General features: G+C 44.4%; 1 protein-coding gene across 1 annotated transcript; it reads right to left on the bottom strand.

Annotated features, from left to right (window-relative positions):
• Positions 1-1,629: 1,629 nt before the first annotated feature.
• Positions 1,630-20,960, bottom strand: LOC128835022 (24-hydroxycholesterol 7-alpha-hydroxylase). Its single transcript, XM_054024319.1, has 12 exons — positions 20,778-20,960; positions 16,249-16,384; positions 14,561-14,735; positions 13,935-14,072; positions 13,763-13,856; positions 13,073-13,168; positions 8,649-8,739; positions 7,548-7,681; positions 5,349-5,444; positions 4,863-4,951; positions 4,034-4,121; positions 1,630-1,717 (listed from the first exon to the last, which is right to left on the bottom strand). Exons 1-12 carry the CDS (start codon positions 20,958-20,960, stop codon positions 1,646-1,648), a joined length of 1,392 nt encoding a protein of 463 aa, XP_053880294.1. The 3' UTR covers positions 1,630-1,645.
• Between the last annotated feature and the right edge of the window lie 6,642 nt (positions 20,961-27,602).

The raw sequence follows: 27,602 nt of genomic DNA, 5'->3' as shown, positions 1-27,602 counted from the left end.
GTCTCTGTCTAGGTGCATTACAGAGACAAGACCTTCACATTCCCAAAGGGACCTAGCATTAGAGGCAGGATTGTGATACGGTTCCTGTTGGTGGAAGCCAGGGAGTCATAATGCTCTGCTCTCTGAGCCATCCTTGCTCACCCAGTCTCCTTTGACTCTCAGTTACACACAGGGCCCTACTGGATGTGCCCTGACTGTCTTAACACAGACATCAGGCACCCCTTGTGTTCGTTCTCTGGACACAGCCATGCCATGTTCACAAGTTTAGCTGCCTCTGCAGCAAGGTGTTAATTTTCTGTCATTGGGATTTCCTCATCTCTGTAGGTCTTCCATTCAATGTGTTGATTTCAGGGCAGAAGTCCTACTAGCTATATGTCTCAAATATCTAGCCGATTTCCTATGTCACAGGGAGAAAATCAGTTTCTTCTCTCAATGAGTAGCAAGGCTGAAGTTATAGAGTGAGTCCTTCAGATTGTTCAGAGATGCGTATGTGTCGAAAGTGGGAATTTTCTGTAATATTATGAACTAAGAATGTAGGCCATGCTTACAGGATGGGGGACTCTATTCTGGGGAGCAGTAATTCTGAAAAAGCTTTAGGGGTCATGGTGGATAATCACCTGAACATGAGCTCCCAGTGTGACACTGTGGTCAAAAGGCTAATGTGATCCTGGGTTGGATAAACAGGGGAATCTTGAATAGTAGAGAGGCTATTTTACATCTGTATCTGGTACTGGTGTGACCACTGCTAGGATGCTGTGGTCATTTCTGATGTCCATAACTCAAGAAGAAGGATGTTGATAAAATGGAGAGGGTTCAGAGAAAGTTAAGGGGTGACTTGATCAGTCTATAAGTACTTACATGGGGAACAGACATTTGACAATGGGCTCGTCAATCTAGCAGACAGAGGTATAACAGATCTTATGGTTGGAAGTTGAAGTTAAGCAATTTTCATAGAATATCAGGGTTGGACGGGACCTCAGGAGGTCATCTAGTCCAACCCTGCTCAAAGCAGGACTAATCCCCAGACAGATTTTTGCCCTAGATCCCTAAATGGCCCCCTTAAGGATTGAACTCACAACCCTGGGTTTAGCAAGCCAGTGCTCAAACCACTGAGATATCCTTCCTTTTAACAATAAGGGTAATGAATCACTAGAACAATGTACCAAGGGTCATGATGGAATCTTATATAATTGACAACTTTTAAATCAAGATGGGATGTTTTTCTAAAAGAGATGCTGTAGTTCAAACATGAAGTATTTCCGGGAAATTCTATGGCCTGTGTTTAGACAGGAAGTCAGACTAGATGATCAGAGTAGTTCCTTCTGACCTTGGAATCTATTAATCTGTTCACAAAAACATTCCATTCACAATAATTTGTTCTTCGGTTAGATACTAAAGACCAGGTCCTCAGCTGGTGTAAACTTACATAGCTTTCACTGAAGGCAACTGAAATCAATGGAGATACATAAATTAACACCATCGGAAGATATGACTCTGAGCATTCTCAGCATATGAACCTTTTCCTATTAAAAGTGTTAAAACTGAATTCATTAAGGAACAGAAGAAATGCCAAATCAGAAAAGCCAAATGGTCCATCACTCTGGAGGTGGCTGGTACAGGAAACCAAGTTAATAAAATAAAATTTTCATTCTCTGAGTTTATACTGCACTCTGCATGGTCCATCGGGGTGACACACCCTTGATAACTGGAGAAGACTCTGTAGAAAATCACAAGCAATAGAAACCTGTAAATATACATACAGATTAAGTTTACACAAATTAATGTCAGAGCAGTGTAAAGGATCCATGAAGTGGGAATAAATGACATTTGACAGTACTTCATGGAGTGGTGTAAAGGTGCCTTAGTGTAATTAATAATAATACCTAGCTCTTACATAGTGCTTTTCAACAGCAGGTCTCAGCAATTTACAAAGAAGGTCTGTATCATTATCCCCATTTGGCAGATAGGGAAACAAGCACAGAAAGGAAAGTTACTTGCCCAAGGTTACCCAGGAGCAAACTGGGAATAAAACCACGGTCACCAGAGTGCCAGTCCAGTGCACTATCTACTCTCTTACACTGTAAGAATCTGTCCCCTTGGGATGGATTCTGCTCTGTTATGTTATCAAGAGCAATTTCACTGAGGACATGTAAAACCAGCATGAGATTAGGGCCCTTTATTATCAATCACAATTTGAAGATACAGTACACTGACAGTCTCTGTTTTGTTTGGCAAGTTATTTATGTTCATGAGCCTTTACTGAGCTTAACTTTGAGGGTTAGTGTCTAGTCTCTGATACCATTTGAAGCATAAGACTAACACTTTAGGCCGGAATTTTCAAACCTGGGTGTCTTAGAATTGGACACCGAAATCCCTATTTAGGATGACCAATAAAAAAGGCCTGGTAGTCAGGGGTGCCAAGCACCCACCATTTTCACTGGAGTCAGAGTGAAATTGTGGGTGCTCAACACCTCTGAAGATCTAGCCATTAGTCTCTGGTTTCTATAACCACAGTCTGACAGTGCAGCGTTTTGAGGAACATGTTAACAATTCCCCATGACAAGGTTTGACACTGATTTTTAAATCCAAATCCATCTCTGGCCTACACAAGTTTGTTTCCTTACTGTAAATAGGGTCGGATGAAAATTTTCCTTCTAAAGTCCTCATTAAAGACTTGTGTGATGAATTCCCATCAAACCCCTCCCTGCTGACCTTCCAGCTTGGGCACATCCTCCTCCCTTGGCCAACAGAGGAGAAACTCTTTGAAAGACTCTGCCCCAGGAAATTTCCTTGCTCTGGGGCAGGACAGCGGCTGCAGGGTGACTAGGCAGCAGAGGAGGGAGAGGACATCCCAGACAATAGGCCTAACTCTGGACTGGATACCCCCAGGGGCCAGACTAGGAATGTTTTACCTTGAAATGTAACTTTTTAAGTCACTGCGTGCCTAGGGTATTTGCAACCCTTCCCTTTTCTGCCAGCCCTGATAAATGTCCCTTCACTTAAATGTGTGTCTAGGTGTTTAGTAGGTGGGAGGCAGTGTGGCCTAGGGGATAGTGCAATGGACTGGGATTCAGGAGATCTGGGTTCTATTACCAGATCTCCCACTGGTGTCCTTGGGCAAGTTGTTTCACCTCTGTGTCTTAGCTTCCACATCTGTTAAATGGGGATAGTGATACTGACATCCATTGCAAAGTGCATTATGATCTACTTATGAAAAGGGCTAGGTGGTGGTGTTCCTGGGACCTTGAGGCCACTGAAGTGCCTTCTACACCTGCCCCCAGATCATGGTACATGTGCTGCACTACTGAGAACCTTAAGAGGTTTGGCATGGGACAGCAGTTAGCAATTACACTTGAATGCCTCATTGCTTCAAGCATCTAGCTGGCTAGATCCCTTGCTATCAGACAAAGCCTGTGCAGGCCAGGCACCCATGCTCCGAAAAGGCCACAGGGGTGTTGACACTGAGTGGAAGGGTAAGGCTGTGGAGAAGTTGCACACTGTGAAGGGGAATGTGGATGGGTCAGGAAGCTGGCCGGTTAGTCCAGACACAACCAGATTGTCTGCATAAAGGAGTGTGGGAATGGGCCAGCCTGTCCTACTAACTCACCCTCAGGGGGTACTCAGGCTGCAGGATTTGGCCTTATGTGTTTTGTTTATAATTCTTTTTTTACAAAATGATAAACATTCCAACTGAGGCCTGGTCTACACATTGTGTAGTAACATCACTATTTTGGGTAAGGATGTGATTTTTTTTTTATTATTATTATTATATAGTTACACTGGTACTAACCATAGTGGACACAGTTATACAAGCATAAAAGTGCCCAATACCAGTATAGTTTATTCTCCTCCCTCTATGGAATAAGCTATATTGGTATAACTGCATCTATGCTATGGGGTGGCTACGCTGTTTTCACTATGCTGGTATAGCAGTGCAACTTTTGCATGTAGATAAGCTCTGAGGGTACAAGATTTAAGTGTTTAAAGAAAATAGATCCAGATACTGACAGTGTTAAATGCAGTTAGATGTTACCTGCTTTGGCATTGGGTCCAAAAGAGTAAGCTGATATTTATAAAGGAGTATAATAACTAACATATGAATCTCCATTAGAGCAAACCATCTGAAAGAAAAAGAAAGAAAAAGCGTATCCATCGTGATCCTAGCACTGTTTCTGTATAATTATCATATTCTATTGTATGCTTTTTTCCTGGTATCTTTTATCCTACTTCCTTTTCTGCACAAAGGACAGAAGGGATAAGAAAGTTAAAGGTCTAAACAGAGGACTTTTTTCAGTGTTCGTTTCAAATGACACATATTAGAGAGCTGTTTTTGGTTTAGTTTATGTCACTTGGGGAGGGGTTTAAACTAAACTGAAAAAAGCCACCCCTAATATCAGTATAACCTCCCTGTGGACACTCAATCTGGTAAACCATAACTGTAAAACTTTCCCATGAAGAAAAGCCCTTAGATTAGTGCATTATTCCTTACTCCAAGGGCAGAGGATGTTTTATGGCCACTCCAATGCCATGAGCTCAAACTGGCACATCCTGTATTTGAAATAACCTTCCACTGATGAAAAGACACTGGGAGAACAGCAGAGCTGGGCTGACTTTTGACTCCTCTTCTGCAGAACCCCTATCTCCTGATCTTCTATGCTGCTTTTCCATCCATCAAAAAACTAATCTCTCTTCCTTTGTGTACAGTCTTTTCATAGACTGACCTTGGACAGACCCCCAGAAATGGCATGCTACTGATCACTGGTGCAAAAAGAGAATGTTTTGGAGATAAAGGAGGAGTCCCCTCCAGTGGAGCTGTTTTCCACTGAATTTAGGAATAAACAAACCCCAGCTGTTTCACTGACCTTCCTGGACACCGGTGCTTTCCTCCTCCAAATGCCAAATAGCCGTCCAAGAAAGCATTCTTCTTTAACGTTGCCTCTTCCCAACGATCCTGTGGGAAGAAAACCATTTTTTTTTCCAAATAAGCCTTGTATAAATAGGCTTAACTTTATTTCTCCAAGCTAAAAATGACCTTGCACAGCTAATCCTTGCATATGAAACTATCGTTGCTGGGGTTTATTTTCAATCTGTTATGAATTCCAGTTCCCTCTCACAAGAGGAGAGGGAGGGGTGGTAGCAAGGTCTGACCAATGAATTATGGGGGTATTGCAGTATTTTTCTTCATGAACAGGCAATATCTATTCAGTTTTATACTGAGACTGGAGGCTCTTCCAGGGAGTTTGCACACTTTACCACTGTTTGCTGGCCTTTCAACCCTTCACATGGCTCCATCTGTCCAGCCCAGGGCAAAACAGAGCAAAATACATGTCTCAAAAGAAACAACTTACAGGCTTAAACATTTCAGGCTCAGGGAAATATTTTGGATTCCTGTGCAACCAATAAGGAGATGCCATCAGCAAGTCACCAGGTGGAATGACAAAATTCTAAATGAGAAACAAAAAGCTTCAGCAAAGGAATACATAACTGCAAGCCCAATGGGCTACCAGAACCTCTTGTCTAATAAAAATTGTGCAAGGGAGGGAAATCCTGGGATGATGTGTAGAAAATATTTCATCTTGCTCCCACTGAAGCCAATGGCAAAACTGTCATTGACTTCAGTGGCAGTGGGATCAACCATACGTGTTCTTGTTAGTGTTACTATAGTGAAGTGTGGACTAAAGACTACTTGCAGATAGGGCTCAAGTCCTGCTGGAATGCTCCCGAATGCCATTCTGGCACTTTTTGGCGGGGCTGTAACAGTATTGCAGTACTATCACTTACTGGAAATACCAGAAGTGTGTTCTGGCAATTCTTCTTTTAGAACTGAAGCGTTGCCGACAGGAGACACCACTGTCTTAAGTGACTAATTAAAAGTCAAACAAAACTAGAAAAATAGTACTAGGAAACAAGGGGATTTCTTTTTAAAGACCTCCTTGACTTAAGGAAAAGTGGACAAATAATTCATGCATCCTCCTGTGTCTTTTGAAATGTGTCCAGTATTTTCATCAAGAATGTACATTCACTGTTTTATATACTTTTACGAGTAGACTGTAAACTCTTGAAGGCAGTTTCTGCACTTTACCACTGTACAGAATCTCAGGCCCATGGCGTGCTATATAAATAATAATACCATCAACGTGCTCTCCTTTAAATGGCTGACTCACCTTAACAATTAAGCTGATGCTGGGTAGGAGGCATGGACTAGGTCTGAGGATATAATGAATATGAAAAATATAGAATGTGTGCATCTTGGGGCCATCTTGTTTGCACTTGTCAAGTGACAGCACTTCACACAATGGGATCCTTGATTGGCATGCCTACATGCTACCGTAATTAGAGCTGGGCGAATAAGGGTTTTTTCCATTTGCTGGCAATTCCAAAAAATTTGGGGGGAACTTTTTTGAAAAACTAGGAAACAACAGGACAGATGAAATTCAATGTTGATAAATGCAAAGTAATGCACATTGGAAAACATAATCCCAACTATACGTATAAAATGATGGGGTCTAAGCTGTTAACACTCAAGAAAGAGATCTAGGGGTCATTGTGAATACTTCTCTGACAACATCCGCTCCATGTGCAGCAGCAGTCAAAAAAGCTAACAATGTTAGGAACCATTACGAAAGGGATAGTTTCTATCTTATTTTCTATCATAATGCCACTATCTAAAGCCATGGTATGCCCACATCTTGAATACTGCCTGCAGTTCTAGTTGCCCCATCTCAAAAAAGATATATTAGAATTGGAAAAAGGTACAGAGAAGGGCAACAAAAATGATTACGGGTATGCAACAGTTTCCATATGAGGAGAGATTAAGAAGACTAGGACTGGTCATCTTAGAAAATGGATGACTAAGGGGGGAGGGGTATGATTGAGGGCTCTAAAATCATGAATGGTGTGGAGAAAGTGAATATGGAAGTGTTATTTACCCCTTCACATAACACAAGAACCAGGGTCACTCAACAAAATGAATAGGCAGCAGGTTTAAAACAAACAAAAGGAAGAACTTCACCACACAATGTACAGTCAACCTATGGAACTTGTTGTCAGGGGATGTTGTGAAGGCCAAAAGTATAACTGGATTCAAAAAAGAATTAGATTAGTCAGGGAGGATAGGTCCATCAATGGCTATTAGCGAAGATGGTCAGGGTGTCCCTAAGCCTCTAACTGCCAGATTCTGGGACCGGGGAGGATCACTTAATAATTGCCCCATTCTGTTAATTCTCTCTGAAGCATCTGGCATTGGCCACTGTCGAAAGGCCGGATACTGGGCTAGATGGGCCATTGGTCTGACCTAGTATGGCTGGTCTTGCGTTCAGCAAATTGAAAAGTTTGAAGAAAATTTTGAGTCAGGTCAAAACAAATACAAATTTTTGGATTGTTTCACCATGACCCATTTTTATTGTTAGATTTTTTTATTTTATTTTATTTTTTGGTAACTACAGCAGAGTGCTAAATAATGGGCTTGACAAGTTGAATGAATTGGTGACATCTATTTCCAGAAGATTTACAAGAAAATACAATCTCCATTTAAAATAATACAACACCTGAACTTTTAGTGGCTTCATTGCTTTCCTTATGATTGAACCTGGGGCTGTTAGCCGTAAGGCTTCCAAAACACACTGCTTAATTGATGAGAGTTTCTTAAGGTCATCTTCAAAGACTTCAATCCTAGCTTCCCCTGTTGAAACAAGATGGCATGACACAGATAGACAATAGTAATATGTCAGCCCCCTTTCAATTTAGAAAATTTCAAATCATAATGGGAGGGATTTGAACCCACTTTGTACTCATGGTGGGGAGAAGGGATATTTCACCTTGGTGCTGAGATCACTTTGCATTGGGGTACCTGGTCCAAACCAGTAATAATGACCCACTGTGGCTATCCCATTTACTTGTTTGAGTTTAGTACCACAAGGGTCCTATTAACTTCAGAAAGGCTGAACCTCACAGAAATCCCTAAAAGCCCATGGAAAAGTCATGGAACAGCACACATGAAAGAAATGTCATTTAGGCCTGGTCTACACTTGAGAGAAGGGTGGTCGATCTAAGTGACGCAACTTCAGCTATGTGGATAACATAGCTGAAGTCGACGTACTTAGATCTACTCACCACGGTGTCTTCATTGCGGTGAGTCAACAGCTGACGCTCTCCCGTTGACTCCACCTCTCGCTCCACTGGAGTACCGGAGTCGATGGGAGAGCACTCAGCGGTCGATTTATCGTGTCTGGACTAGACGCAATAAATCGACCCCTGCTGTATCGATCGCTGCCCGCCGATCCAGCAGGTGGTATAGAGAAGCCCTTAGTTGAAGATATTACACAAATATAAAGGCCAAATCAGTAGAGGCTAAATCCAGAAATACTTACCCTGATTTTACTTAGGCCCAGATCCTGAGAAGTATTAAGGTGCCTCACTCCCATTCAAATTAAGGAAAGTGAGGCACCTAAAGACTTTTCAGGATCTGGGCCTCAAGACCTTATTCAGGCAAACTCCCCAAAAAGCCAGTGGCCAAACACGCATGGACTTCAGTGGGATCAGGCTGAGTAACGACAGAGCAAAAACTGAGTGAGGGTTTTGGTCGTATGTTAACTGTGGTTTTACTTTCTATACCATACCACTGCAGTGACTTAGTTCTGGTTTATTACCTGCTTTGCCATAAACAGAACCTATGTCCTCCATGATGTTCTTGTAAACAGAAGGGTTGGATAGTATAAATGCCAGGGTCCAAAAGGCACCCTAAAGAGAGACAAAAATTACCTCCGCAATATTAAATTCTGGTAAATTAAAACGAGGTCACTATAATGGGTCAGAGCCTGCTTACCTTACTCACATGAGTAATCCCCATCTAGTTAACAAGGCAGGTGAGTAAGGTGGGCAGAGTTGGTTATGCAATTAAATATAACATGTTATTTAAAACATTTTAAAAGAAAGCAGTATGTTACGGACCTGGTTTTCAGAGGAGCTGAGAACCCACAGCCCCTTTTACCTTCCCCTGGAGTAGTGAGAGGCCAGCACCTGTGAAAATCAGGCATTCAATGTCTACAAACGAGCAAAAGAAGAGGAGCTGGCAGCTAGAACGGTGTTTTCACCACGTCACTTATCTGGATTCATAAGGTTGAGATTATGAACTATTGCAGTGAACTAGAACCTGGTTTCAGATGAATCTTGGGGTGGGGGGTGGTTTATGGAGTATTTCACAGTTTTTCATGGTTTCAGTGTGATATGAGCTGAAACACAACAGTATTCTCTGAGTTTTGCAGGCTGCACAAATGCAGAACTCAAAACAGAACTCAAGTGACGCAAAAGCACAGGCATCAAAACCAAACACAGGGGCCAGATTCTCCAGTTTGCTCCAACTATTTTGGGATGCTCCTTTGATCAGGGTTAGCAGGGTTTATGGCTGCTTTGCATTACTAGAATGGTGTAAAGCAGCCAGAGAGTACTGGTGAATCTGTCCCACAATGTTCCCTTGTAACAGGGCGGCTTGGTCCTTTAAGACCTAGAGGCCTGGGGCCAGCCAAGCCTGACTACTGAAGAGGCATTCCTGACAGACATCAGGTGATTCCCCTATAAGAGCACCAGGAACCACAGTGAATGAGGCTCCTGCAGGGAAGCCCAAGAATGAAAATCGATGCTGGTAACTGCAAAGCTACCTCTGTCCATGAGCAGGAGGCACCTGTTACAGCCTTGTAAAATGAAAACTGCCAAGTTTTGCACAGATCTGTGGATAGCAAAACTAGGTTCCATTCCTGCTCCCATTGAAATCAATAGCTTTACTGCCACCAGCTTCAACGGGAGGGGTTTATAAGCCCTGAATCCGACTAGGAAAGTCACCTACTCCAACACATTTATTTCAAATGAGAAAATTACTTGTACTATCCAGAACTACTGATGGGCCTGAACCAAACAGCCTGTACACCCCCAAACACTGGGGCTGTTCAAAATCCCAATTCAAGTATGAATTTTCCATATGGCTCCTATCTTTTTTAAGTGGTTTAACCAAACTGAGGATCCAAAGACCACTGAAGGCTGAGCTATTAGAAATATGTATCTAATTACAGCCCAATTAAAGATCCAATTACAGCCCAGCTCAGAGATGGATTTACTTTATATTATTTATTTAATTCCTGAGGGTGTGTACACCTGGCAACCAGATGAGAATAGTATCAACACCTACATAAAAGAACACTGATACCAAAAAGAGAGAATAAGAGGCAATCCTCCCCTACAGGTACTCAACTATCCACATTCTCAAATCTCCAAGAGACATGGGATGGAAATGTTGTAAGCTGGGTGAAACCTCGTTGGGGTTGAATTAAAACCTCATTGAGATTGAAGGATGCATCCCATCCATCAATTAACATAAGTACAAGGCTAAATTAATCACATACCCCCATGTAAAACAAAAGGATTATGTGACACTGCCCAGAAGTTTTGGATGGTGTTGGGGGAGGGCTTTGGGCTGAATTTTGTTTTGGATAAGGCCATGTATGCAATGGAGTGAGCCTGAAGAAATCCAAGCAGAAGTCTGTAAGCATGGCATGGCCCTGGAAGAAGCTAGAGAGAGAGCTTTTTGGGTCTGATGCTGGCTAAAAAGGCCTGAGTTTGAAGAAGCAGAACCTTGTACATTCCTTACAGGTAAACAAGATTGTATCCAAGAAAATACCAGACTCCATCATCAATTTCTACTCCCAGCTGGAACATCCCCAAGGCCCGGAACTTTGACTAGTCACTCGGGTCAAAAAGGGGTGACAGAAAATTAGTGGTTGCTTTCAGTGAGACATTCATCAGTGTTGTGAAAGCATCATGTGAGAGCGTGAGCAAGCACTGAAACATCTTCCATGTGCTGCCAGCTACTGAACCCAGTAAGCAAGCTATGTTGTATGTTCTTTCTATACCAGCCATTCTGATGGCAGGGAACATGTTCTGCTGTGTTAGGGTTACCATATTTTAAAATAACAAAAAGAGGACACTCCAAGGGGCCCCGCCCCAACTCCGCCTCCTTCCCCACCCCGGCCCCACCCAAACGCCGCCTCTTTCCCAAAGTCCCTGCCCCAACTCCGCCCCCTCCCCTGAACGCTCCGCCCCCCTGCTCCTCCCCCTCCCCTGCTTCCCGCGAATCAAATGTTCGCGGGAAGCCTGAAACAGGCAGGCAGCAGGTAAGCTGGGGCAGGGGGGCGTGAGGAGGTGCGGCCCAGTCCGGCCCTCTGGCTGAGCGGCTTCGGCCCGGGCCCTGGGGCACCGGCTCCGGTTCCGGCTGAGCGTGCCAGCCCCGGCCCACCCCCGCCCCGGTGGCTCCAGCTCGGCTCGGGCCCCGGGGCACCGTCCCTGGTTCCGGCCGAGCGCGCTGGCCCTGGCCGAGCGGCTCCAGCCCACTCCGGCGACTCCAGCTCGATTTGGGCCCTGGGACACGGGCACCAGCCCCAGCCGAGCGGCTCCAGCCCCGGGGCACTGGCCGAGCAGCTCCGGCCCCGGTGACTCCAGCTTGGATCGGGCCCCGGGGCACCAGCTCGTCCGGCACCGGCCCCAGCTCCGGCCCCGACCCCGGCCGAGCGGCGGCGGCCGAGCACAGCCGGCCCCAGCGGCTCCGGCTCCGGCCCCAGCATGGATCCAAGCCCCACGACCCCTCCCTATTTTTCCGGACATGTCCGGCTTTATGGAATTTCCCCCCAGATGGGGATTTGACGACCAAAAAGCCGGACATGTCCGGGAAAATCCAGACGTATGGTAACCCTATGCTGTGTGAGGCATTCCGCATAAGATGCGGAACGAGATTTTCAAGTTCGTGGCCTGTGGAGCAACCTCTGATGTGGTAGAAAAATTGTGAGATGCCAGCAGCATCCTCCCTTCCTTGGTATCAGCACTGACAATGCATTATGCAGTGCTCTTCAGCCATGGGTGGCAGGTATCAGAGGCTGGGGGAGGCTGTGCCTTCCCAAACAGCCTGGTGTGGCTCCACCCACACTCCACCCCTAGGCCCCTTCCTGCAGTTCCTTCCTGGTTCCTGCTCTTCCGTACCCCGGACTGATTAGGGCTGTGGTGGCTGGCGTGCCACCAGGACTCGGGGTAAGTGGGGCTGGGGCTGCGCCGCCTGCCCTGCATTCTGGGGCTGGGGTTGGGGGCCTGGCCGGAGCTTCAGGGCTGGGGGCGGCCTGGCGCAGGGGGTGCTCTGGGCTCCTGCAAGGGAGATGGGGCAGAAGAGGATGGTAAGGGTTGGGGCCTTGGCCAGAAGGGGAGGGGCCAAGAGCTAGCCTCCCCCAGTAGTCAGTTCACCGGCCGCCCATGTCTTCAGCAGTGTTAGCACCATCAAAAGGTGGGGGGAAGAGTGCCAAGAGCACTGGCCTGTCTCTTAGCAATAGTAAAGAGTCAGTTCTTGCCTTCACAGCGCATAGATTTTCTGTTGCAGCTGTGTCTGGCTGGGGACCAGGGACCTCCTGGGAGATGTCCCTGTTGCCTGTGAGCCAGTTAGACCCTGCTCTACCAGGGGAAGTTGGAGAAGTCCTGAGTTTCCTGTGCACAAACTGCCTGCCAGCCTTTATTTCTTTGTGCCTGTTACTGGCTGTCGAATGTGGAAGGTGCCAGGAAGAAATACATTTTGGGAAAAAATATTTCCTTTCCTTATCAATACTGAATTTGAATTCCTTTATATCAGTTGCTGATGCCTGGTCTGCACTAGAAAATTAGGTCAGCATAACTACATCACTCATGGGTGTGAAAAATCCATAACCTTGAGTGGTGTAGTTTAGCTGACCTAAGGCCCTGGGGAGACAGCACTAGGTTGACAGAAGAATTCTTCCATTGACCTAGTTATCACCTCTCAGGGAGGTGTATTACCTGCCCCGACAGGAAAATCCCTCCCATCAGTGTAGGTAGTGTTTACACTGAAACACTACAGCAGCGCTGCTGTAGCATTTTTCATGTAGACAAGCCCTCAACCTCTCTGTCGAGTGAACACATTACAAGCTTCTTCACTCATTAATAAATCTGCCAGATGTTGACCCTTATTTTTTCCTGTCTTTTCCCAACAAATCAGAGATGCAAGAAGGCATTTCTCAACTAGTATACTTACTGAAACAGCATTAACTTGGGAAGCCCAGAACAAGAGCAGCAAATAACTGGACGCTCCATTTCCTTGCAAATTGTCCAGGACATGCTGTATTAGTGTCTCTCATAAACAAGAGAATGAATATGTACGTTAGAGGTTGTCTAAAGGAATGGTTTGCTAACATACTCTGTCTACAGGATTATCACATTCGTTTGTTGAAGAAAAAAGTCCTATTATTTAACAGTTCCCGGTCTGAGGATAGAGCCCTTTCCCCCTCCCTCCTGTTCGGCTTGAGTTTTGTTACCATTCCAAAGGGTGCTATTTATTAAATCAGAGAGACCACTCACTCCAGGGCATATCCTGCACAATTCTCACTCCCTTTCATGAGTACAGGAATAATAATCAAATCATACAGAAATTCCAACCAAAGCAACAAAACTTGGTAGGTGGAATTATGGGCAAGCAACATTAAATTCATGTAATTGAAGCTGGTCAGAGCTGACTTTTCTCCTATACAGGTAGCAGAGAATTCTGTCCTTTTAAGTTTTCAGACCTTTGGGTCTTACAAATGTGTCTCAACTTGAGCACCCTAAAATTGAGGCACCCAAAAGCACTAGTCATTTTTAAAAACCTTGGCCCATGTCCATAACTTAGCCCCTAACTATACCAATGCTACCCTGGCATTTTATTAAAAAAATCCTTTGGTAGGTTTACCTTAGAGCCACTTTCTGAAGATTTGTCTTTCTTTATGTCTGTTGCAATCCCTTCAAATACGTTAAGTAACCAAGTTTTGGATTTAGACCAGTTCCTGTGAGAGGGGGAGATAATAAATGGAAATGGATTTTAAATGCACCTTAAGGAACAATTTATGAAGCATAAAACTCACCTTAAAAAAAATTCAGGCATCTGGGACCCGACTTCAAATCCTTCATCGTAATTCTGAAAATGCCTTTCAAACTCCTCAGTTGTTGGACAGAACCTTTTCCCAAACAGGGTTTTCATTACTGATGGATACATGATATGCCTGTGAAAACAGAAGGTTAAAAGTCATTCATTCAAGCACTTTTTAAGGCAAGAATGTAATCTCTTTGGTTAGCAATATAAGAGTATTTAAGAGTGACTCTGGTGAGAAAAGTGACTATGTAAAATGGAACCTTCTCACTTGGCAGATCTGATACTTGACTATAATAGAATCAGATCTGCTGACTTGAAATACATTAACAACTTTTTACTCCTGTAAGCCCTGCAGAACCAACACTGCCATGGGAAGTGAGCTAGATTCCATTCTGGCTCACAATTCATTCAGGGTGAAATTGGCTCCAGACGGCCTTGCATCACATCAGTCCCCATTAAGCTCCCAAAATCAGTCTTATGTGGGACTTCGGTGACACATAGATTTTTGTGCTGACCCTCAACACAGAGATGAATTTCACCTACAATAAATAAATATTTACGTGTTTAATAAACATCCTGGATATCCGCGCAATAAAGCTGGATTGTAAATCTACGAACCTTACTAGGTCACAGAGATCCTCAGTTCCTTCTTTGCCCAAATGCTCCACGTGCTCGCTGAATTCTTTACACAGAGTCTCAGAGAACTGATGCAGGTTAGAGGAACTCAGTTGTTGTACCATCAATTTGAAGAACATGCTACGGTTCTGATGAAAGCTTTCTTTGGAGATTGAAACTTAAATAGAAAATATACAGCATTTTTTGGAAGCCAGCAAGTTAATTCCCCACCCACCCACCAAAGCAGAATTTTGTTGAATTGGATAATGGAATAGAAAGTATGCTTATAAAATTTGTGGATGACACAAAGCTGGGAGGGGCTGCAAGCACTTTGGAGGACAGAATTAGAATTCAAAATGACCTTGACAAATTGGAGAATATCTCTGAAATGAGCAAGATGAAATTCAATAAAGACAAGTGCACAGTACTACATTTAAAAAGGAAAACTCAAATGCACAAATACAAAATGAGGAATAACTGGCTGGGTGGTAATACTGCAGAAAAGGATCTGGGGGTTATAGTGGATCACAAATTAAATATGAGCCAACAACTTGATGCAGTTGCAAAAAAAGCTAATGTCATTCTGCAGTGTATTAACAGGAGTGTCCTATGTAAGACACAGGAGGTAATTGTCCTGCTCTACTAAGCTCTGGTGAGGCCTTAGCTGGAGTATTGTATCCAGTTTTGGGTGCCACACTTTAAGAAAAATATGGACAAATTAGAGTCTAGAAACCCTGACCTACAAGGAAAGGATAAAAAACACCTGAGCATGTTCCGTCCTGAGAAAACATGACTTGAGGGGATCTGATAACAGTCTTCAAATATGTTAACAGCTGTTATAAAGAGAAGGTGATCAATTGTTCTCCATGTCCACTGAAGATAGAACAAGAAGTAATAGGCTTAATTTGCAGCAAGGGAAATTTAGGTTAGATATTAGGGAAATCTTTTTAGCTATAAGATTAATAAAGTACTGGGATAGATTGCCAAGAGAGATCGTGGCATCCCCATTGTTTAAGGTTTTTAAGAACAGGTTAGACAAACACCTGTCAATGATGGCCTAGGTATATTTGGTCCTGCCTCAGCATGGGAGGATGGACTAAATGACCTTTTGAGGTTCCCTACATTTCAATGATTCTATAAGGAGTGCTCAAAAGGTTATATCAACTCCATGTAGAGGACCAGAACAAAGCTCATTGGCAAACTGTTTCCTCCGTTTTTCAACATCTAACATCAAAGTTACGTCTACACTGCAATAAAAGACCCATGGCATGGCTGCAGCTGGCTACAGGTCAGCAGACTTGGGCTCGCAAGGCTATAGAACATCTACATCTAAAAATGTCTCAGAGTCTGGGTTCCAGCCCGAGCCCAAATGTCTACACTGCTGTTTTATAGCCCTGCGGCCTGACCTCTGTGAGCCTGAGTCAGCTGACCTGGACTTTGAGACTCAGTGCTGCGGGTGTTTTATCGCTGTATAGATGTACCCCATGAGGCCTTGACTGAGGTTTTGGGAACTACTAAAATAATGGGTTAGAAGCCAATGGAGATATGCCAAGTTACATCAGCCAAGGATCTAGCCCAGTATTTCTGTGTACTGGATTCTTCTCCCAAAGTTTGTGACCTTGGATCCAAATAAGCTTCTTAATCTTGATATGTGACTTGATTTGAGGTCTACATAAGAGAATATCCTGTACCTGTGCGTTGGACGGCTTGCTGCACTGCTTCATCCAAATCTGCTTCTTTAGACTTCAGAAATTCAAGAACATCCTCTATCTCAGTCACAAAGGTGAATCGATTTCCCAGAATGTACACGGTGAACACTGGTCCATACTAGAACAAACAATAATACAACAATATTTGTCAGGATTTTTTTATTATTAGTGTATTTTATAGAAGACCAAGGTATTTCCCATAACTTCAGCAATTGCCAATTAAACAAGAATTGAAACCCACTTCAAATGGACACTGTCAAGATGAAAATTATGAGCCTAATTCTGCACTTCGTTATTACAGTTTTACATAATAAAACATGGTGTTAAAACATTATGAGGCCAAATATTTTAGAAGTTGGGCTTGTTTTTGTAATTTAGGTCATTTAGATGCCTAAATAGCAGACTGCATCCACAAATAACTGAGTGCAAAATAATGTCCACAAAAACACGATAGTGTTAACTCTATTGAATGGAACATTTTGTGTGTGAACATTTTCAGTGGAGTTGCACCAATGTAAAAGTGGTTTAATGGAATGGAGAATATTTAAAACCAGTTCTTACCCATAAAAACAACAAGGAGTCCGGTGGTACCTTAAAGACTAACAGATTTATTTGGGCATAAGCTTTCGTGGGTAAAAAACCCACTTCTTCAGATGCATGGAGTGCATGGAGTTCTTACCCATAGTATTACTAGTAATGGGGTTTTGAATCAGCCCAGAATGCTTTGGGTTTACCTTCTATATTTCCATGGCTAATGCAATAAGTCATGTAAGTTTCACAATTTTGTTTTCCTGTACTAGCACAATGCAGTTATGTTTTGATTTCCAGCAGTGAGCAATATGAATTGACCACATTTATACGACTTAACTGACTGCACCCATAAATCAGAGGGTTGGGTCCAATTGTGAGAACAATTTAACTGCACTCAGAATTTTGGGCCAACAATATTTGAGACTTGGGTTGAGGGTTAACTTAAAAAAAAAAGTTTAAAAAGCCAAAATAGCTCCAATTATGCATTGCTACAACTAGTAGGATAAATGTTCAGCCTGAGCTTCATGAGGCCTGTTTTTATGGATACTATTTTGCTTTCACAATTATTTGTAATGCAATCTGCTACTTCGGCCTCTAAATAACCTAAATTGCAAAAACAAGGCCGACTTCTAAAAATCTGGCCTCATAATGTTTTAATAACATCAGGTGTTTTTATTCTATCAGTGTATACAGTACTGTGAGGTATGATCCTAATACAAATTTGATCTGCTTCTGGGATCAAAATTATGTACTTGGACTTTCTGAGACTCCAAACAAGACAATTAAGAGGATAGTTGTTGTGATTTAAATACTTCTCAGCTAGTAGCTGAATCGTATTAATCAAGTCCTTTCACATAAACTGCTGACTGTAACAATTTTCATTCACTGCATAACTCGGCAGGATTTGACGTGACCCATAAGAACTTCTGTAGACAGATTTCAGTGCAAGAACAAATCTGCCTGAATGCTTATGCAGAGTTAAGATCTCTGTAGGAGAAGATCCCCTCTCCTGTGGAACTCTGCTGGGCATGGAGAGAAACTCTCTCTGTCTTATGGCACCAACTCTGAGAGGCCAATTAAGTAAGAGAAAAAAACTTTTTCTCTTACTTGTGTTTTTGATCAGTGATGTGTGGTTGCTGGTGAGTATTTGCTTTACGTTGGGGGGTTGTCTGTAAGCGAGGACAGGTCTGTCTCCCAAGATCTGTGAGAGTACAGACAACCCCGCAACCTAAAGCAAATAATCACCCAGCAACCACACATCACTGAACAAAAACACTGACCCAGGAACCTATCCTTGTAACAAAGCCCAATGCCAACTCTGTCCACATATCTATTCAAGTGACATCATCATAGGACCTAATCACATCAGCCATACCATCAGAGGCTCGTTCACCTGCACATCTACCAATGTGATAAATGCCATCATGTGCCAGCAATGCCCCTCTGCCATGTACATTGGCCAAACCGGACAGTCTCTATGCAAAAGAATTAATGGACACAAATCTGACATCAGGAATCATAATACTCAAAAACCAGTGGGAGAACACTTTAACCTGTCTGGCCATTCAATGACAGACCTGCGGGTGGCTATCTTACAACAGAAAAACTTCAAAAACAGACTCCAACGAGAGACTGCTGAGCTGGAATTGATATGCAAACTAGATACAATCAACTCAGTATTGAATAAGGACTGGGAATGGCTGAGCCATTACAAACATTGAATCTATCTCCCCTTGTAAGTATTCTCACACTTCTTATCACACTGTCTGTACTCGGCTATCTTGATTATCACTTCAAAATTTTTTTTCTCTTACTTAATTGGCCTCTCAGAGTTGGTAAGACAACTCCCACCTGTTCATGCTCTCTTTATGTGTGTATATATATCTCCTCAATATATGTTCCACTCTATATGCATCCCAGGAAGTGGGCTGTAGTCCACGAAAGCTTATGCTCTAATAAATTTGTTAGTCTCTAAGGTGCCACAAGTACTCCTGTTCTTTTTGCGGATACAGACTAACACAGCTGCTACTCTGAAATCTCTCTGTCTTGTGGTGATCCTGAGCGCCACAGAAAAAATCTCTCTCTAACGGGCATCATTTCAGAAAAATTCAGTGGAGGGGAGAGGAGGAGTTGTGTCAGCATACAGGACATTATGTGTGCTCATATTATATCCTGCAAAGTTTGGGTGAGGCAAAAAGTGGAGCATATAGATGGGATTGTGGTTGGCGGCAACAGTCCCCAGAGAAGATGAATAGGGGGCCATGTGTGGTTAAGTGTTCCCCCACCCCCGATTGGCCTGTGAGGTTGGGGAGGGAGAGGGGCTCTGTCCTCCCGCTGCACCTGTCCCCTGGCATGCTCGGCCCCTATCCCTGGCAGCCGGGCCTGGGCGGGGAATGGAGGGGGCGGGACCAGCCATTTCTCGTGCTGGCTGCTCTGGGTCGCGGCTCGGTACAGCACAACGGCTGCCTGCAAGAACCTCGCTGGGAGCAGCAGGCCGCTCCCTGCCTGGGCCCGGCTGCCAGGGACAGGGGCTGAGTGAGCCAGAGTCCCCTCTCCCCCCAAATATGTTTCTGGCTCACTCGGACCCTGTCCTGGGGAGTGGGCCACTGCCAGGCTCTCCCAGGCAGCTGCTGCGCTGCACAGAGCAGTGACCCGGAGCAGCCTGCTTCAAACGCATGAGAAACGGCTCCATCCCGCTCCCCACCCGGCTGCCAGGGAGAGTGGCCAAATGTGCTGGGGGTGGGTGGGGGGGAAGGCGCAGCAGGAGAAGGACAGAACCCCTCCCCCATAGGTAATGTGGAGTGGGGACAGTACGGCACCGGGCTGGGTGCAGGGCAGGGAGGTCTCTGGGCAGAGGAGACACGTGGGGTGGCCATGTCTCCTCCCCTTTAGATTGTGTCTCCCCAGTATGGGAGGAAACGAGTCGTCTATGACTGACTTCTAGCTAGGCAATTCTAAGTATGTGCATGGCTGTGATGCCATTGGAAGATTTTATAAAGTCTGCCCAAATGGCTTCTAAGCTGGTCAGAAAACAGAATTTCTGTCCAGTGGGAAATTCCAATGTGTGGCAGGCTGTGTGTGTGCGGGGGGAATCATCCCAAATCAGAACAAACAGTTGAAAGCTCAAAGTATTTTGTGGAATGGAAATTTCAAACTCTTTCAATTTGGAAACATTGCAATGACTTTATCAAAAGTTTTCATTTTGATAACATTGAAACATTACACTATTAAATATAATATACGCATGTGTAATTTAAATAAGTATATTAACATTAAAGTTTAAAAAAAATTAAATTAAAAGTCTAAATGAAATGAGAGTTAGAGCTGAACTAAACAAGAATGTCAAAATGAAATGAAACAACAAAGTCAAAATAAAATACTGCATTCTGATTTTGAAGGTTTCAAATGTTTTCTGGTCAAAATGTCAATAAAAATTGACATGTTCCCTCAAAAAAAAATTGATGTTGACGAAACATCATTTTCCAATAAAAAGCTGTTCAGCCGAAAAAGTTTCATCAGATCTACTTCCAACCTATACAGCAGTGGTTTTCAACCTTTTTTCATTTGCGGACCCCCTAAAAATTTTCTGATGGAGATGTGGACCCCTTTGGAAATCTTAGATATAGTTTGCGGACCCCCAAGGGTCTGCGGACCACAGGCTGAAAACCACTGCTGTACTGGAAAAGGAAGCAGTTTCAAAGCATGGTTTGTAAGATCAGTGGGAAGGGGAGCCTTGTATTCTTCTCAACATTAATAACAATAGACTTAAAAATAAAGTATGGAAATTAGAATAGAAAAGCTCAGCTAATGGTATAAATTTAAATGGTCAAAAGTCGGGAAATGCAAAAATGAAGGTTAAATATTCAACCTGAAGTCTGCTTTCTTTTGCTTATACATTACAACACAATCTTCAGTTATATGGTAATATCCCATTTCTCCAATAATACATTGCTTATTCTTACAGTCTACAAGCTTATTACCTTGATTCTGGCTTGTTCTATAAACTTCAGAGGAGCTTTCCCAAACTGAAATGCAGCTCCAAACCAAGGGATCCAGCCGCGGATAAAAGGTGGGGAATTTGGATTTCTTGGCTGAAACAAAAAATACATGATAATAATAAGTCCAAGGACTAAAGACAAGACAACAGTAACATCTGTGTCCATTTCCTCCCCAACACCAATGACTGATGATGTAGAGAAATGTTGCTGTTGATTCCAAACTGGCTTCTGCTGCTGCTTCTGAGGCTCCCTTACAGATGTATTGTAGTATTTATATAGCGTACGTGGGTGTATATAGGGCTGTACACAGGGTAGATGTGCTGAATGTATCTGAACTGAAGAACTGTTTTAAATAAGATACATGAAAAATGGGGTGTGGCTGTTACTTAGCATGTGTGGTGGAGTGGGTGGGTCTGTGAAAAATGTTTATAGTGTAAAAGAGGAGGGTTGGTTGATCATTAATTCAGAAATTCTTCCCATTGTAATTTATGGGTTAGAAGAAGACATAATACTAGGTGTGGATGCAGGACAGATATAGCCTGATCCAAAGTCCATTGATGTCAATGGAGAGATTCCCTTTGAGTTCCATGGGCCTTAGATCAGGTCCAACGGGAGAAGCTAATGGTAGTATGGGTGTAGAAGGAAAAATGTGCGGGTATGTAAGGAATTTTGTAGTCTGGGCAATGACGATGAAGAGCTTGAATTTGATGCAGAAGCTGGCGAAGTAAGCTAGAACAAATAGAGGAAGGATGGCCAGTGGTTAGACTGCCAGCCTAGGAATTCGAAGAACCAGGTTCAGTTCCCAGCCCTCTTACAGACTTCCTCTATGACCTTAGGAAAGTTACTCCATCTCTTTATGCCTCAATTGTAGCACGGGAATAATAGCATTTCCCCACCTCACTGGGACACTGTGAAGGTAAATGTATTAAAAATGGTGAGGTACTAAGATTCAATGGTGATGGAAGCCAAATAAGTACCATAAAGAAATAAGGTCAGAATGACAGGAGAGGAAGATGATTGTATCAACCCCATTTTGGATAGACTAGACTGAGGAGTAGAGAGAGGAGGTTATAGCTGTCAATATGAGAAATGAACAGGGATAGAGAATAAAGGACAAAGTTTAGATTCATAGATTTTTTTAAGGCTAGAAGGAACTATTAGATCATCTAATCTGATTTTCTGTATATTAGAGGCCATAAAATTTCACCTTGTTACGTGTACTGAGCCCTGTATTTAGAGATGTTGATGATGACATTGGCAGCAGGGAGTATAAATTAGATAAGAATTTGGCACTATGTGTTTATCACTCTGAGGTGCTTTGGGTTGAGGAGTTCAGTTTTTTGTCTGTACAGAAGAGAGAAAAATGTCCTTTAGCAAATCTCAGCAAACAAGGTGTCAAGTTAACTTTAATGGGATTGTTATTCAGGTAAGTGGATGCATCTTCAACAGGACAGCAGAGGAGAATCAAAATGAACTCTTACAAGTACATCAAAATACTGTACACAGAGCAACATTCGAGGCGAAGAGTAATGATTACACTCTACAATAAAACATTGCAAAATACATCACAGCATCCCTTTGAGACGACTAACCTTTTGCTAGTTTTGCTTGGCATTGCAATGGGATTCAGCTCTCTCTGAAGTCATTTACAAACTCCCAGTGAGTTCAGTGGCTGAAGGATTGGGCCAGAATTTTTAAAACAAATTCCTTTAGTGTATACCCCTTTGAGCAGCAAAAATGTAATATTCACATTATGGCTTTTAACACATTTTTGATCTATGTAAAGCAAGGGATTTTGCAGAATGTACATAGAATGTCAATAATAGAAGGGACCTCAGGAGATCATCTTCTCCAAAGCAGGACCAATCCCCAGACAGATTTTTGCCCCAGATCCCTACCTGGCCCCCTCAAGGATTGAACTCACAATCCTGGAGTTGGTAGGTCAATGCTCAAACCACTAAGCTGTCCCTCTGCCCTAAAGCCACCACTGTAGCAAACACTTACACATGTGAGTAACTTTACACATGTGAGTAGATCCATTGTGCTCAGTGGGACTACTCGTGTGCACAGCTCCTAATCTATGTAAATACATGCAGGAACTGGGTGTAAGGGCAAACCGGCAACTTTTGCGCTTTCTCCCATGCTGCCCCTCACCCTCGGGAGAAGCTCACTGTAAAAATCCGTAAAACTTACTCATTGTCCTCCTTCAAAACCCCTTTAACGCTCCTTGGTCATGATCCCTACCAAAAATTGGCAATGGTTAGTCTGCTGGAGTGCTGAGATGACAGCCTATCATGCTGGCCAATACTGTCTCATTTGTTTCCTTGTACTCCCCATCTGTCTGTATCCATCTGTTGTCTCTGCCTTATATTTAGATTGTAAGCACTTCAGGACAGGGACTGTCTTTTTGCTCTGTGTGTGTACAGCACCTAGCACAATGGAGTCCTGGTCCATAACTAGGTTCCTAGGCTGGCTGGATCGGCTACGATAAATACAAATTATAAATAATAATACAATTATTATTCTCTCACTTTGATGCTGAGTAACATCTTATCCACCCATGTAATTCCAATTATATGAAATACAGGTTCATCATAAGTAAGGAGTGTAGAAGGAGGCTGGTAGGAGCCACACCCTAATGTCATCAGAATGTTTTATTTAATCAAAGGCACGTAATTGCAAAGGGATGGATTCTCCACAGTGCTTCTATGGGAGGAAAGGATGCAAAGCAAGGAGAACTCAGCTTAGGGGCATAGAAGGGGAGAAGTGGTTCCATGACGTGCCCCCTTTCTGGGTCCCTTGTATCATTTCTGCAAGGTGGGGCTGCCCAGTTTTGGAGACAGGAAGGGGTGTCAGTGGAACTAGAGATCTTATGCTTTCTGTAGCATGCTTACTTCTTGGGAAGCAGCTTGGTGAAGTGCAAAGATATGGTTGTGAGAGTCAGAGCCCTGAGTTGTTTTCCTGGTTCTACTACTGACTTGCTGTGTCACCTTGGGCAATTCACACACCCGCTCTGTGCCTCAGTTTCCCCATCTTTAAAATACAAATAGTAATGCTTCTACTTCTGTGTAAAGTACTTTCAGATCTATGGTTGTAAAGTGCAAAGTATGGCTGTTTATTGTTTTGCAGATCTCCCTTATAGAGTTTAGTCCAACAGTGTTGCCAACTCTTGTTAGTTTTTTCATGAGCCTCGCAATTTTGGGTGGTTTTATTGAAGCCCCAGCTCCTGGAGCGGGGCGCCATTTAGGGAGGGAAGTGGGGACCTGGCCCCTCCGCCGAGTTTCGTACCACATTATAATTTTACAAACAGGGGTAGCGCAAGGGGAGATTTGCGGGGACTATAGCCACCCCAAAATTTGTCTCACCCCCCCCCCCCCGGAGCATCCATCCCAGAGCTGGTTGCCCAGCCAGCAACCGCCACTCTCCGGCTGCCCAGCTCCCGCCATCCTGGCAGTCTCCTCTTCTCTGGGAAGCTCATCCATGGTGGTGCAGCATTGGAGTAGTTCATCTGATGCTAGAGATGGCCGTGCCCGAGTAAAAACAACAAGGAGTTCGGTGGCACCTTAAAGACTAACAGATTTATTTGGGCATAAGCTTTTGCGGGTAAAAAACCCACTTCTTCAGATGCATGGAGTGAAAATTACAGATGCAGGCATTATATAATGACACATGAAGAGAAGGGAGTTACCTCACAAGCGGAGAACCAGTGTTGTCAGGGCCAATTTGATCAGGGTGGATGTAGTCCACTCTCAATAATAGATGAGGAGGTGTCAGTTCCAGGAGATACAAAGCTGCTTTTGTAATGAGCCAGCCACTCCCAGTCCCTATTCAACCCCAACCTATTCAAGCCCAAATTAATGATGTTAAATTTGCAAATGAATTTTAGGGTATGTCTACACTACCCGCCAGATCGGCGGGCAGCGATCGATCCAGCAGGGGTTGATTTATTGCGTCTAGACACGATTAATCGATCCCCCCCCACCCGAGCACTCTCCCGTCGACTCCTGTACTCCAGCTCGGCGAGAGGTACAGACAGAGTCGACGGGGGAGCGTCAGCAGTTGACTCACTGCGGTGAAGACACCACCATAAGTTGATCTAGGGTGACCAGATCACCCAAGTCAAATATCGGGATGTGGAGGGTGGGGGGAGGGTGACGCGGGGGGGGCAGAGCAAAAAAACAAAAAAAACAAAAAAACAAAACCTTCCTCCACAAGCGTTGGAGGGAGGCCCGGGAGACGCAGGGGAAGCACGGGGTCAGGGTGACTGAGAGTCCGGCCTGGCCCCGAGCAGGCAGGACCCAGTTGGGTGGTAGGGAGAGGAGGGGGGCGGCCCGCGGGGCCAGGCGGCGGCTGTTCTCCCCCCCTGGGCAGCGGGACTCGGGAGCAGCCGCTGCTGCAGCTCCCACTGCCGTGGGGGGAGGAAGCAGCCCATAACCAAGCTCGGCGGCTGCGGCTCTGGTGCCCCCGAATCTCCCGAGCCTGGGCCTGCTGCGGGGACCCAGCAGCGCGCACGCTGCGCCCAGCCCAGCCCCTGGCCAGTCGCGTCTGGGCTGCTGCCCAGCTGGTGATATCGCGCGGCGTCCCCGGAGTGGGGGCAGCAGGCCTCAGCTCCCCCGTCCCGCTCGGGTCCCGAAGGGGAACGAACGGGGCTGGGCTGCCGATGCCTCTGCCCCGGGGCCGCCGCGGGATTGCACCACCTGGGCAGCAGCCCAGACGCGACTGGCATGGGGCTGGGCGCAGCGTGCGCGCTGCTGGGTCCCCGCAGCAGGCCCCGGCTCGGGGGGTTCGGGGGCGCCAGAGCCGCAGGCGGCAAGCGCCATGGCCGCTTCCTCCCCCCGCGGCAGTGGGAGCTGCAGCAGCGGCTGCTCCTGAGTCCCACTGCCCAGGGGGGGAGAACAGCCGCCGCCTGGCCCCGCGGGCCGCCCCCCTCCTCTCCCTACCACCCAGCTGGGTCCTGCCTGCTCGGGGCCAGGCCGGACTCTCACTCACCCCGGCCCCGCGCTTCCTCTGAGTCTCCCAGGCCTCCCTCCAGCGCTTGCGGAGGGAGGAGGAATGGTGAGCCTGGGGAAGAGGCGGGGATTCGGGGAGGGAGCCAATCGGGGGAGGAGGGTGGAGTCGGGGCGGGGGCGCGAGAACTTCCGGGCTCCAGGCTCCGGTGCATTTCCTTGTTTGTCCAGTGTCCCGACCGCACGTTGGTCGGGACGCGGGACAAAGAAGGAAATATCGGGACAGTCCCAATAAAATCGGGATGTCTGGTCACCCTAAGTTGATCTAAGTACGTGGACTTCAGCTACATTATTCATGTAGCTGAAGTTGCATAACTTAGATTGAATCCCTCCCCCCGCAGCGTAGACCAGGCCTTAATTCTGCAGTTTCTCTTTGAAGTCTGTTTCTGAAGTTTTTTTTTGTTCCAGTATGGCTACTTTTAAATCTGTTATAAAATGTCCAAAAAGACTGACATGTTCTCCTACTGGCTTTTGTATGTTACCATTCCTGAGGTCCGATTTGTGTCCATTTATTCTTTTACATAAAGACTGTCCGGTTTGGCCAATGTACATGGCAGAGGGGCATTGCTGGCACATGATGGCATATATCACATTAGTAGATGTGCATGTGAATGAGCCCCTGATGGTGTGGCTGATGTGGTTGGGTCCTCTAATGGTGTCACTAGAGTAGATATGGGGACATATTGTGCCCGATTGGGTCTCCACTGAGCTGGGGAGGTGGGGACAGGACACCTGTCTGTTCAGGTGCCTCTGGCTCAGGAGTGGGAACTGCTGCTGCTGTACTGAACCAAGTGTTCAGACTCCTGCGTGCTTGGCTTAAAGAGACAGTGTGCTGACACAATCATTCAGTATACACAATCTCACACACACACTCCCACCTAACACACACCTTCAGTCTCCCACACACTCTCCCCAACACACACACAATCAAGTAATAGTATCCTTCCAGAATGTAAATTTAGCTTGTACTCACCTTAGCAGTGCCAGTTTGTTTGTTTTTTAAAAAGCTAAACACTGTGCAGATGAAGGTCGCTTATTTTCAAATTATATTTTAATTATATCTGTAAAATAACTTAAAATTCGTAGGAAAATAAATGCAGTTTCAAGTCTGATACTAATAGTAATGATGAATTTAAATATTAATGAGTCACATATATGACTGTGATCAGTAAACAGAAATGCCAGAATAATAAAACAAATAAATTCCCATTCTTAATAAAAGGGGGGGGGGCTTAATCATGCATGTTAATATTAAGTAGGTATGTTTTTAGTGGAGTGAAAAAACAATTGACTAAGACAGAGTGGATAACAGCAGTAACACAGAGTGTGTCAGAGAAAGTAAGCAAATATTAGGCAAATTTTATTTATTTTTATTTATCTCTACTAAAGATGATGTACAAAGTATCAAACTTGTGTTTCTGATATCTGTGCTAAGGCTCCAAAATGGATACCGCAATTCGTGTGTTTGGAAATATCTTGTATTATCTCCTGATTGTTCTAAATTTACATATAAACTTAAAATATGGCTCTAATTAGTGTTTTTTCTTTCTTTATGTAGGAATTAGATACAGTGTTCCCATCAGTTAATTTCTAACTTATCTGCAAAACAAAACAAACAAAACAAAAAAACCACACCTAGAGTTTTCAGGTGTCTACATAGCCTCTGAAATCACAATTAAAATCTGAAATGGCACCCCTGTCCTGACTATGTGAGAATCTTAGCTCTCAGTTAAAAAAAAAAAAAGTTTCTAGCCCTCATGATTGCAAAGCAAATCTTTGAAACTTTAACCACTCAAATAGC

Source organism: Malaclemys terrapin, chromosome 3, assembly GCF_027887155.1.
Source record: "Malaclemys terrapin pileata isolate rMalTer1 chromosome 3, rMalTer1.hap1, whole genome shotgun sequence".
NCBI lineage: Eukaryota > Metazoa > Chordata > Testudines > Emydidae > Malaclemys > Malaclemys terrapin.
This window is presented reverse-complemented; position numbering and strand designations above follow the sequence as displayed.

Bases quoted from the DNA above. Each gene is read 5' to 3' on its own strand.
- LOC128835022 (XM_054024319.1), bottom strand. From the start codon at position 20,960: ATGGACACAGATGTTACTGTTGTCTTGTCTTTAGTCCTTGGACTTATT. The intron at 8,740-13,072 runs GTAAGTATACTA...GTCTCTCTTTAG, and splicing joins CCCAAGTTAATGCTGTTTCA to GGTGCCTTTTGGACCCTGGC. The intron at 7,682-8,648 runs GTAATAAACCAG...TTGTTTCAACAG, and splicing joins TTCTGTTTATGGCAAAGCAG to GGGAAGCTAGGATTGAAGTC.